The sequence below is a fragment of the Sus scrofa genome, chromosome 3, assembly GCF_000003025.6.
Source record: "Sus scrofa isolate TJ Tabasco breed Duroc chromosome 3, Sscrofa11.1, whole genome shotgun sequence".
Classification (NCBI taxonomy): domain Eukaryota; kingdom Metazoa; phylum Chordata; class Mammalia; order Artiodactyla; family Suidae; genus Sus; species Sus scrofa.
Window position 1 is genome coordinate 1816129 of NC_010445.4, and position 9868 is coordinate 1825996.

Consider the following 9868-nt stretch of genomic DNA (forward strand, 5'->3'; position numbering starts at 1 on the left):
GCGCGGCGCCTGGGAGGGGCTAGGCTGGGGGGGCGGGGGGCTCGCCAGGCCCGGGTCCCGCTCCTGCGAGGGGCTGAGTCGGGAGGCCCGCTGTTGCTCGCCCAGCTTGACCGACTGCCACCCCCTTATCTTGCTCTGCTCTCCGGGGACCTGCTGTGTGAGCCCAGGCCCCGGCGGCTCTCTCGCCATCGGCTGGGACCCACTCACAGCCCCTCCCCTTGTCCGCAGGCAACGTGGTCAATACTAACTGCTCGGCCGCCCACAGCCGCCAGGCGCTGTCCTGCAAGATGGCCGTGGAGTACGACCGCTTCATCGAATCCGGGAGAAAGTGAGTGCCGGCCTTTGGCTGGGGCCCAGCGGTGTCCCCGTCCCCTCGCAGGGCTCCTGCCCCGGCTGCGCCCCCCCCAGCCCGCTCCACCCCCGCACGGCGCCCTGACGGCCTGCCTCTTGCCAGGTGGTTCTGCCACGTGGATGATGATAACTACGTGAACGTGCGGGCCTTGCTGAGGCTGCTGGCCAGTTACCCGCACACACAGGACATCTACCTGGGCAAGCCCAGCCTGGACAGGCCCATCCAGGCCACGGAGAGGGTCAGCGAGACCAAGGTGGTGAGTGTTCCAGCCACACAGGCCTGTGGCGCGGGGGTTGGAGGGGCGGCGGCCCCCCCGCAGCCTGGCAGTGGGGTCTGGGAGTCTCACCACGCTCCCCCTCCCACAGCGGCCGGTCCACTTCTGGTTTGCCACCGGCGGGGCAGGCTTCTGCATCAGCCGAGGGCTGGCCCTGAAGATGAGCCCATGGGCCAGGTGAGTGCACTGGGGCACAGGTGGGCCCGCCCCACGTGGCAAGGTCACCACACCGAGGGGCCTGGCTTGGTTCATCTTCCCAGCAGCAGTGGTGCACGGGCAGGTTGGGCTGACCCACCACCGCCCACCGGTCACTAGGGTGGTCAGCACCCAGGTCGGGGAGGACCCCTTCCTGCACCTGGTAACCCCCTCCTTGCAGAGAATCATCAGGCTGGAGTGGAGGAGGGGGCCGTCCTGTGGCTCAGGTGGGGGGGAGCAGCCAGGCGCCAGAGCGTGTGAGGGACACAGACGGGGCTGCGAGCTCCGCTGGGCATGTCCGCCTCCTCCCGGAGCTTGACCAAGCGCTCCGTGTGACATTCTGTCTGGCGGGGTCCCGCCCAGCCCCCCACTTCTGCTCACTCTGGCCCCCTGGTCCTTCCCTCCCGCAGCGGAGGCCACTTCATGAGCACGGCCGAGCGGATCCGGCTGCCGGACGACTGTACCATCGGCTACATCGTGGAGGCTCTGCTGGGCGTGCCCCTCATCCGCAGTGGGCTCTTCCACTCCCACCTGGAGAACCTGCAGCAGGTGCCCACCTCCGAGCTCCATGAGCAGGTGCGCCTCCTGGGGGCCTGGGAAGGGACTTGGGACTGAGCAAAGCAGCAGCTGGAAGAGGAAGGAAGGGGCAGCCGGGACAGAGGAGTGAAATGGGGTGGGAGAGGAGGGGGGGAAGGTGGGACCGCTGTGTTAAATAGGTCACCAAAGACCCTACCGCCGGTTGCCACCCACACATGGATCCCTCTACCGGTGCGCCCCCGCCTAAGTCCTGTTGTCCATCCTTCCCGCCTCTGCCTTCAGCGGGACCCCTGCTCTGCTTTTTGGGTCTCCCCTGTGTCCGCAGAGATTCTGGTCACAGCTAATGACACTGCCAGCCCCGGCCGAAGCCCCTGTGGACTTTTACTCCCCAGGGGTGTGGGCAGTGGGAGCGTGGATCTTCCTTGGTCCGAGGGTGGGCGGAAGGCAAGGCTGTTCCCTCATTCCGAGCCGTGGGCAGAGCCGGGCGGAGGGGGAGGCACTGGGATCCCTCCTGGCATCACTCTGTCCCTCTCCCTGCAGGTGACCTTGAGCTATGGCATGTTTGAAAACAAGCGGAATGCCGTCCACATTAAGGGACCTTTCTCAGTGGAGGCGGACCCATCCAGGTGAGGAACCTGAGGCCCAGGTAGGGGCGGGGCTTCTGTAGGGTCCCCTGGGGGTCTGCTGCCGCCAAGCAGCATGACTCAGCAGTGCCCCCAGGAGCCTGCGCGGGTGGAGGAGGGCCCCTGCCCCCGCGCTGTGAACTCAGCACCCCCACCCCCCACAGACCAGCCCCCCACTCTGTCCCCACAGGTTCCGCTCCATCCACTGCCACCTGTACCCGGACACACCCTGGTGTCCCCACACTGCCATCTTCTAGCCATTATGGCTGAAACCCGGTCCCTGGGCACCCCTGGTATCCAAAGGGCCCGGGGACCCCTGTTGTGCCGCCCTGGCCTTGGCATTTGAGGCTCTCCCAGGGCTGTGCCTGTGTGTGTACCGTGTGCCCGTCCGTGCAGCAGACTGCTGGGCAGCTCTGCTCTGCCGAGGGCAGGCCCGGTCCCGGCTGTCTTTCCCTGCTCCACCCCGGGAGGATTGTTAAGTCACAGTGACCTCGGACAGCGGTTTTATTATGACTCTGGGGTCTTTGGGGCAGCATGGGGACCAGATGTGCACGCGCCTTTTCTTCCTGCTGAGCACAGGCCTGCCTCTGCGGGCACTTGCACCCTGGGGTCCTGCGTCTGCCTCAGAGCCCCCAGGACCACTCACCAGGCTCAGGGCCAGGAAGCTGGGTCTTGGGAGGTGTGGCCCGAGCCCCCTGCCCACTCCCGAGCTCTGGCCTGGGCACCGTGGCTCAGAGGAACAGCAGCCGCGGTGGTCTTGCCACTGGGTGAAGTGCAGCGCTGTCCGGGCAGGGGTCTTCCCTGGCCTCTCAGCCCTCTTCCCTTTGTGATGGGGAGTCAGCTGAGGGTTTTATCTCCTCTCCCAAGTAGAGAGAAAGTCGCCCATAGTGGGTGTGTCTGTAAATATTGTGACAGTATTTTTTACTGTGCTTGTTTTTGGAAAGGGGCTGGGTAAAAAGTAGGGTGTTTTTGTCTTTGTTTTCGGGGCTGGGGGAGGGTGTTATTTTATCTTTTCTGTGGATCAGAAAAAGCAGAAGCCAAACTTGGGATAATTTTTGTGTTAAAGCGGATGGCAATGGCTAACACGCTGTGTATTTATATGTCGTGGCCCCTGGCCTCTCCCCGCCCACCTCCTGCATAGCCCGACTCCCACCAGCCCAGCTCCGCACACCTGGCCCGTGGGGTGTGTTTTGTCTTCTGTTTTTCTTTCTGCAAAGACACAGCTAGGAAAGTGAATAAGGGAAAAGTTCTCAGGGAATTCAAGTGTGTTGCTATGGTGACGTCCTTTGCTGTGAATAAAGATGCTCTTTGGGACAACGGGGGTCCTGGTCTTGGCTGGAACTTGGACCAGCGTGCAGGTTTGTGAGAGGTGGCTCCAGGGAGGCTGGGGGCCTGTTTGCACTCTCGTGGGGGAGGTGGGTAGGCCCCTCCCGCTCCAGCCTACTATTGCGGGAAGGGAACATGTGCCATCAGAATAGTAACTTGGAGTTCCCTCTGTAGTGCAGTGAAATCGGCGGCATCTCTGCAGCGCCAGGATGCAGGTCCGGTCCCCGACCCAGCACAGTGGGTTAAAGGATCCGGCATTACCCCAGCGGCAGTGTGGGTTGCAACTGTGGCTTGGATCTGATCCCCGGCCGGGGAACTCCATATGCCACGGGTGGGGGTGGGGGGGCAAAAAAGGAAAAATAACTTGCAGTGGCCTGGGAGGTGTGGCCACCCCAGGGCCCCCTTGGCTGTAGGGGAGCCTCACCCAGACAAGCAGCTCTAAGGCTCTGAAGCCCCAGTCTGTGCCAGCCTGGCCCTGGAAAGCTGCCAGGGAGTCCAGCCCTTCCTGCAGGAGGACAGGGGCTGGCAGCGGCTTGGCCTGGCACCTCCTTGCCTGGCTTCTTCCCGCTCCCAAGCTCATACTCTTAACCCACTTTACAGAGGAGGAAACTGAGGCTCAGAGCGGGTGATGCCCAAGCTTGGGCCTCTGGGCTGGTGGAGAGTCCAAACGCTGAGGCCAGGGGGCCCTGGGTCCCAGGCTCACCCCACCCCCACGCCTTCAGCTCTGGAGGAGGATTCGTTCTGCCCTGTTTTCTGAACCCAGCTCAGGCCCTTTCTTCCTCAAATCCAGCCTTTGTGACGGTGGGAGTGGGGAGGGGCCGCTGGGGAATCCCCTCCCCCGCCCGGTGGCCGCGGGGGGCGGTGGGGGGGAGCCCTCACTTCCTCTTCCTCAAACCAAGCCCACACACCACCCCCTCCTCCCCGCTCCCTCTGGCGGCCACCCCCAGGGGACGTGCCAGGACCCGGGGCTCCCTCTGCTCCAAGCTTAGCCCTCTCCACACGGCCCAAGGCCCAGTGGTTTGAAGAGTGCCTTCCCCTTCCTGCCCCACCCCCACCAGACACCCACACTCAGCACCCCCAAAGGGGCGGCAGAGGGCCTCTTCCTCACTGGGGCCTGACCCGGCCAGCTTTGCACGCCCTGAGTCAGCAGCGCGGTTTCCACGGCAGTGCCCCGGAGGGGTGGGCAGTGACTGGGACCGTGGGGGAGAGGGAGTGCCCCTTGCCATCACACAGCCTGGCTCCCCCAGACTCGCCTCAGCACCCCGCTCTGTGGAGGCATGGGGGGCGTACGGCAGCGGAACTGCTGCCACCTGTGGGCAGAGGCCGTGGGCCTCCTTCCTGCCTGCCTGAGTCACAGGAGCCTCTGCCCCCGGCAGCGTGTGGACCCAGGGCCCCAGAGCCGCCCCCAGCGCCTGGCAGCGCCTCCTCACAGGGCTGGCAGGGCCCTGGGACACAGGTGTGACCACAGCAGGTGGAGCCCGCGTCGGAGTTGGGACCCTTGCTTGATCACAAACCGTCCCCGCACGGGGCAGGGCCAGAGCAGAGACAGCAGAGCCGAGGCGCTCAGGGCGGGGTGGGGCAGAGGCCTCCATCTGAGCGAGGGGGAGCCGGGGTGGGCAGGGGGGCATCAGGAGAGGCCCGGCCAGCAGCACCTCGACCTTTCCTCTAGCGCAGCTGAGGGAGGAGGACGTTCTGCTGCCGCAGAAGAGGAAGCAGGTCCAGGAGGCCTTACGGGAACTGGGCAGCCCCGAGCCCTCCATCCGCTGCCCTGGGTGCTGTAAGGAAGGGGGCCCTCCCCCCAGAAGATGAGTCACGGGGCAGAAGAGGTGGCCTCCCTTCTGGAGGCATGACAGGGTGGGGGCGGGGCAGCCATACCCCGTCCTCTGGTGGCATCGCCCTCCCCCCCTGGCACTGCCCCTCCCAACACCAGGCCAGTGGCTGGCTGCACAGGGTCCTGGCTGGCTCCATGGGCTCCCCATTCCCCAGCCTGGCCTCCCAAACTGCCAGCCACTCAGGGACTTTCAAAAATAAAAAGTAAAACCGCACCCTGGGGCTGCTGGGCACTCAGCACCCCCCACCCCGCCCCGCCTTGGCTTCTGTGCTACCAGGCTGGTGCCGGAACAGAGGCAGAGCCAGGTCCTGGAGGGGGCAGAGCCAGCCCATTTTTTGTCTGTCAGATCCACTGGCTGGTCCTGCTGCCACCCCAGGCCCATCTGCCCGCCCGACCCCAGCCTCACCAAACATTCTTGGATGTGACACCTTCCCCAAGTCCTTTCTGAGCCCAGGGCTGGACACCCACAAGGCACTGGTCCACTCCTAGAAGGGGACCCCGGGACCAGGGGGCTCCTTGTCTAGGCCCCTGGAGGGTGCCCAGATTACGTCGCCACGCTGAATCTGGGGCTCAGAGTTGAGGCTGCCCCCTACTGCCCCTGCCAGGGCCTCTGGCGGGGACACCGCCCTGTGACCCCCTGCAGCCCTTGTGCACTGCCTGGTGGTTTGTCTCCCACCCTCATCTGCCTTTCTCAGGGTCTCTACCTGGGAGTCGCTGTGGGCAGGGAGGCCAGCCCTCTTTGAAGCCCCTTGCTTGCTCTTAAAGGCTCGCACCACAAATCTTTGGTATCAGCACCATTTGGTGCATGCTGTATGGTGATGGCAAAAGGCAAGCTTGAGCTGGCCACTGCAGGCCACTCCTGCCACCGTCCTGGCCCCCCACTCGGGTGTGGGGCTGGCTGCTGCTGCATCTGCCCACAGCCCACCCAGGTGGAATCCCCAGGTGCTGGCCAAGAGACCACTCACTTCCTGTTTTAACGAGGTGGTCACAGCAGAGCCTTAGACGGGCAGCCTGCAGTCACTGGGAACTTGGTGGTAATGCAGATTCCGGGGCTGCCCCGGCTCACTGGGGGCTCCCCATGGGTCCTCTGAGAGTGTAGGTCTGGCCCTGCCCGGAATCTTCTGTCCGCCAAGGACCTGGCGCCCCCTGCCGGCCATCTGCCATCCCTGCGCCTCCTGGAGATGGTCCTGCCGCGCTGACGACGCCCCTCCTGGGCCCTGGCCCGCCCCGCCTTCTCCCCCTCCCCCCTTAACGGGATCACACCTGCCGCCCCTCCACGCAGGTACCCACAGGCGCCTCCTCCTGGTATGATGTTGACTCGACTCCTGGCTCACGGCCACTCCCACACTGCTCTAGTGACTTGGCGTCCTGACCCTGCCACACTCCTGGCGTCTGCTTCCCCAAGACCCCGCCCCCTCCATGGTCACTCCCCAAACCTTGGCCACCCCGTGGCAGCAGAGGGCCACTCTGCCTGCACCTGCTGTTATCCAGCTCACTCCCTCCGATTTCCTGAGTCCGCTGGGCCCCTGGTCCCCTACCCCTGGAGGGCTTGTCCCCCCCGCTGCCTGAAACCCCAGGGTCTGGTCACCCGCTGCAAGTCACCGTCACCTCCCTTGGCCTCTCTCACCTCCACACCTTCTGTAGTCTCTGACCTGCTGCTTTCAGCCTGCTGCCCACTCACCACCCACACCTGGGCGGCTGGAGGGCCTGCCTCCCCGCCTGGTGAGTCTCACCTGTGCCAGACCAAGCGTCGCGGGGGCCTCTGGGCAGACCCACCATCTCTGCCCCCCACCCCCGCTCTCCCACAGCACCCCACTTCCTCTCTGCTTCAGAGACCTGCCACCCCAGCCCCCGTTTGAATTGTTCTTCTCTGAAGGCGTCCAGGTCACCAAATGGCCGGTCATTTCCTAGTCCTCGTGGAACCCGGCCATCAGCAGCATCCGCTGGGGTCCCTCATCCCACGACACTGTCACAGCTCCCAGGACACCCACTGTCCTGGGCTTCCTCTGGCCTCCCTGGTCACCCCTCCACCTCTTAAATGCCAGATTGGAGGCCCCCAGCCCGGTCCTTGGCCCTGCCATCTCCTCGTCCACACTCACTCGCTGGGAGATGTCACCCAGGCTTGTGGCTTTCAACACAGGTCCAAGCCAGACTCCACCCGACAGTCTCCACCCAGTGCTCTCCCAGAATCCCAGACGCGTTCATCCCGCCACCTCTCCTGTCGGCTGCACCCCACAGGCCTACAAGGCCTTGTGCTCGCCTGGCTACAAGACTGAAGGAAGCCTGGAGTCAGCGACACATACGGCAGTGGTTTAATGGATGGGGGAGCTTACATGTCTGCAGCAACGTCCTGGAGCGACGAACCACCGCGGGCGTGGGCAGGACAGGGCAGTGGCAGTGCTCTGCTCCAGAGAGGAAGGGGAGCCTGCCAGTCATAGGCGGAATTGACTTCAGGTTAGCGCGCTAGTTAGCAGAGAAACCAGCAAGGCACGCCCCTCACAGCCCGCTGATAAAAACAATCAGCAGCTGGGGCCTGCGCAGGTCTGCAGGTAGGTCAGTCCTGAGCGCGGGTACAGGTGAAGCAGGTACAGGTCGGGCAGCGGATGTAGAGAGAGCAAGAGAACAGCCATCTTGAGTGGCCTGACCATACATCTCCAAACCTTCCCTGGGTTATTTCACGAACACCTCGGGCTCCACATCTCCAACACTGGACCTTCCCCAATCCTGTGTCTTTGTGACAATACCTCCCCGTCAACTGCTCAACCCAAAGCCCCTGCCTACACGCAGTCTGCCAGGAAGTCCTGCTGGTGTCACTTTCCCAAGCCCAGTCCCTTTTCACTGGCCTGGGCCACCCTCGGCTCTCACCTGCATCACTTCTGCCCTTGCTCCTGTCTTGACTCAGCAGGCAGGGCCATCCTTTAAAGTGAGTGTTAGGTCACTTCAGTCTGCTCAGACCCTCCGTGGCCTAACCCTGAGTCAAGGTCAAAGTCCTTACAAGGCCTACAAGCCCTTGGCAGTCCCCACCCGCTGCTTCATTTCTTTTTCTTTTTTTTTTTTTGTCTTTTTGCTATTTCTTGGGCCGCTCCCGCGGCATATGGAGGTTCCCAGGCTAGGGGTCCAATCGGAGCTGTAGCCACCAGCCTACGCCAGAGCCACAGCAACGCAGGATCCGAGCCGCGTCTGCAACCTACACCACAGCTCATGGTAACGCTGGATTGTTAACCCACTGAGCAAGGGCAGGGATCGAACCCGCAACCTCATGGTTCCTAGTCGGATTCGTTAACCACTGCGCCACGACGGGAACTCCCGCTGCTTCATTTCTAACCACTCTCCCCTTGATGCTTCCGCTCCGGTCACCTTCACCTCCCTGCTTGGACATGCTGGGCGTGTAGCTGCCTCAGGGCCTTTGCTCACTCTGCCTGGAATGCTTTTCTCAGATAGTCTCCAGATCTTCCCACAGTACGCAGAATAATGGCCCCCAAAGATGTCCAAGGGCTAATCCCTGGGATCTATGACTTTGTCGCCTTAGGGGGCAAAAGGATTTTGCAGGTCTGAGAAAATTAAGGCTCTCAAGATGGGAAGAACATCCTGGATGATCTAGGTAGGCCCGATGCTCAGAGAGGTCCTTTAAAGAGGGAGGCAGGGAGTTCCCGTCGTGGCGCAGTGGTTAACGAATCCGACTGGGAACCATGAGGTTTCGGGTTCCATCCCTGCCCTTGCTCAGTGGGTTAAGGATCTAGCGTTGCTGTGAGCTGTGGTGAAGGTTGCAGACACAGCTCGGATCCCCCCATTGCTGTGGCTCTGGCGTAGGCCAGTGGCTACAGCTCCGATTCGACCCCTAGCCTGGGAACCTCCATATGCCGTGGGAGTGGCCCAAGAAATGGCAAAAAAGACCGGAAAAAACAAAACAAAACAAAACAAAAAAACCAGTTAAAAAAAAGAGGGAGGCAGGAGGGCCAGGGTCAGAACAAAAATGACCTAAAGGTGCTGCGTTGCTGGCCAGGAGGATGCAGGAAGGGGCCGTTAGCCAAGGAGTGTGGCAGCCTCGAGAGGCAGGACGCCACTGTGCCTGCCCTGATATGCAGGCAGGAAGCTGGGGCCTCAGAGGGCCAGGGTCTTTGCCTCTTGGCCCCTGGCTCTCATTCCAAGCCTGGGGCTCGCTCGCCTTTTTTGGCTCCTAGGCCCAAAGGTCCCCAGTTCACTCTCTTCCCCCCATGGCACCACGGCAGCACAGAGCCCCAAACGTCTCCACCCCTGGGTGCTCAGCGTCTCCCCTTCAGAGCTTACGTATCCTGGGCCCCCTTCCTCAGAAGCCAGTCAAATCTGAACCACTGGGCCAGGCTGCTGGCGTGTGCCCAGTGCCCCTGCAATGCCACGGGAGCCTGGTTGTCCTCAGCGGGGACTCACAGCCCCCTCCCCACCTGTGCACCCCGCATGGGAGAACATGCCTCCTCCAACTCGCCGCCTTCAGGTCTCCCTGGGTGGTGAGTGGTAGGCCTCCCCCTCCCTAGGGTGATGTGCTGGGTTCCGTGGCCTCGGACAACACAGCCCCTTCCCGACGGGAACACCTGGGAGCGCCGGCCTGGGCTCCAGCGCAGATCCCTATACGGGCTCCGGGGAGGCCCGTCGCGGGGGTGGGGGTGGAGGTACCCCTGCAAGGACGAGGAGGTACCGCAGTGGGGGCTCGGGGATGCCCATTCTCCCATTTGGCCTCTCTGCCCCCTCTCCTG

General features: G+C 63.1%; 2 protein-coding genes across 8 annotated transcripts in view; one reads left to right on the plus strand and one right to left on the minus strand.

Annotated features, from left to right (window-relative positions):
* LFNG (LFNG O-fucosylpeptide 3-beta-N-acetylglucosaminyltransferase) overlaps positions 1-3298 on the plus strand; it is a 98383-nt gene extending 95085 nt beyond the window's left edge. For all 7 annotated transcript variants that reach the window (XM_021085997.1, XM_021085995.1, XM_021085998.1 and 4 more), the window contains 6 exons: positions 229-328; positions 455-608; positions 718-803; positions 1232-1397; positions 1899-1984; positions 2172-3298. In XM_021085997.1, coding sequence (XP_020941656.1) covers positions 229-328; positions 455-608; positions 718-803; positions 1232-1397; positions 1899-1984; positions 2172-2238 — 659 coding nt within the window. In that variant the 3' untranslated portion in view covers positions 2239-3298. The remainder of the gene's footprint in view (positions 1-228; positions 329-454; positions 609-717; positions 804-1231; positions 1398-1898; positions 1985-2171) is intronic.
* Positions 3828-8208, minus strand: LOC110259834 (proline-rich protein 36-like). The gene is made up of 2 exons (XM_021086002.1): positions 8004-8208; positions 3828-7698 (listed from the first exon to the last, which is right to left on the minus strand). The coding sequence occupies exon 2, from the start codon at positions 5284-5286 to the stop codon at positions 4183-4185; it is 1104 nt and encodes a 367-aa protein (XP_020941661.1). The 5' UTR covers positions 5287-7698; positions 8004-8208; the 3' UTR covers positions 3828-4182.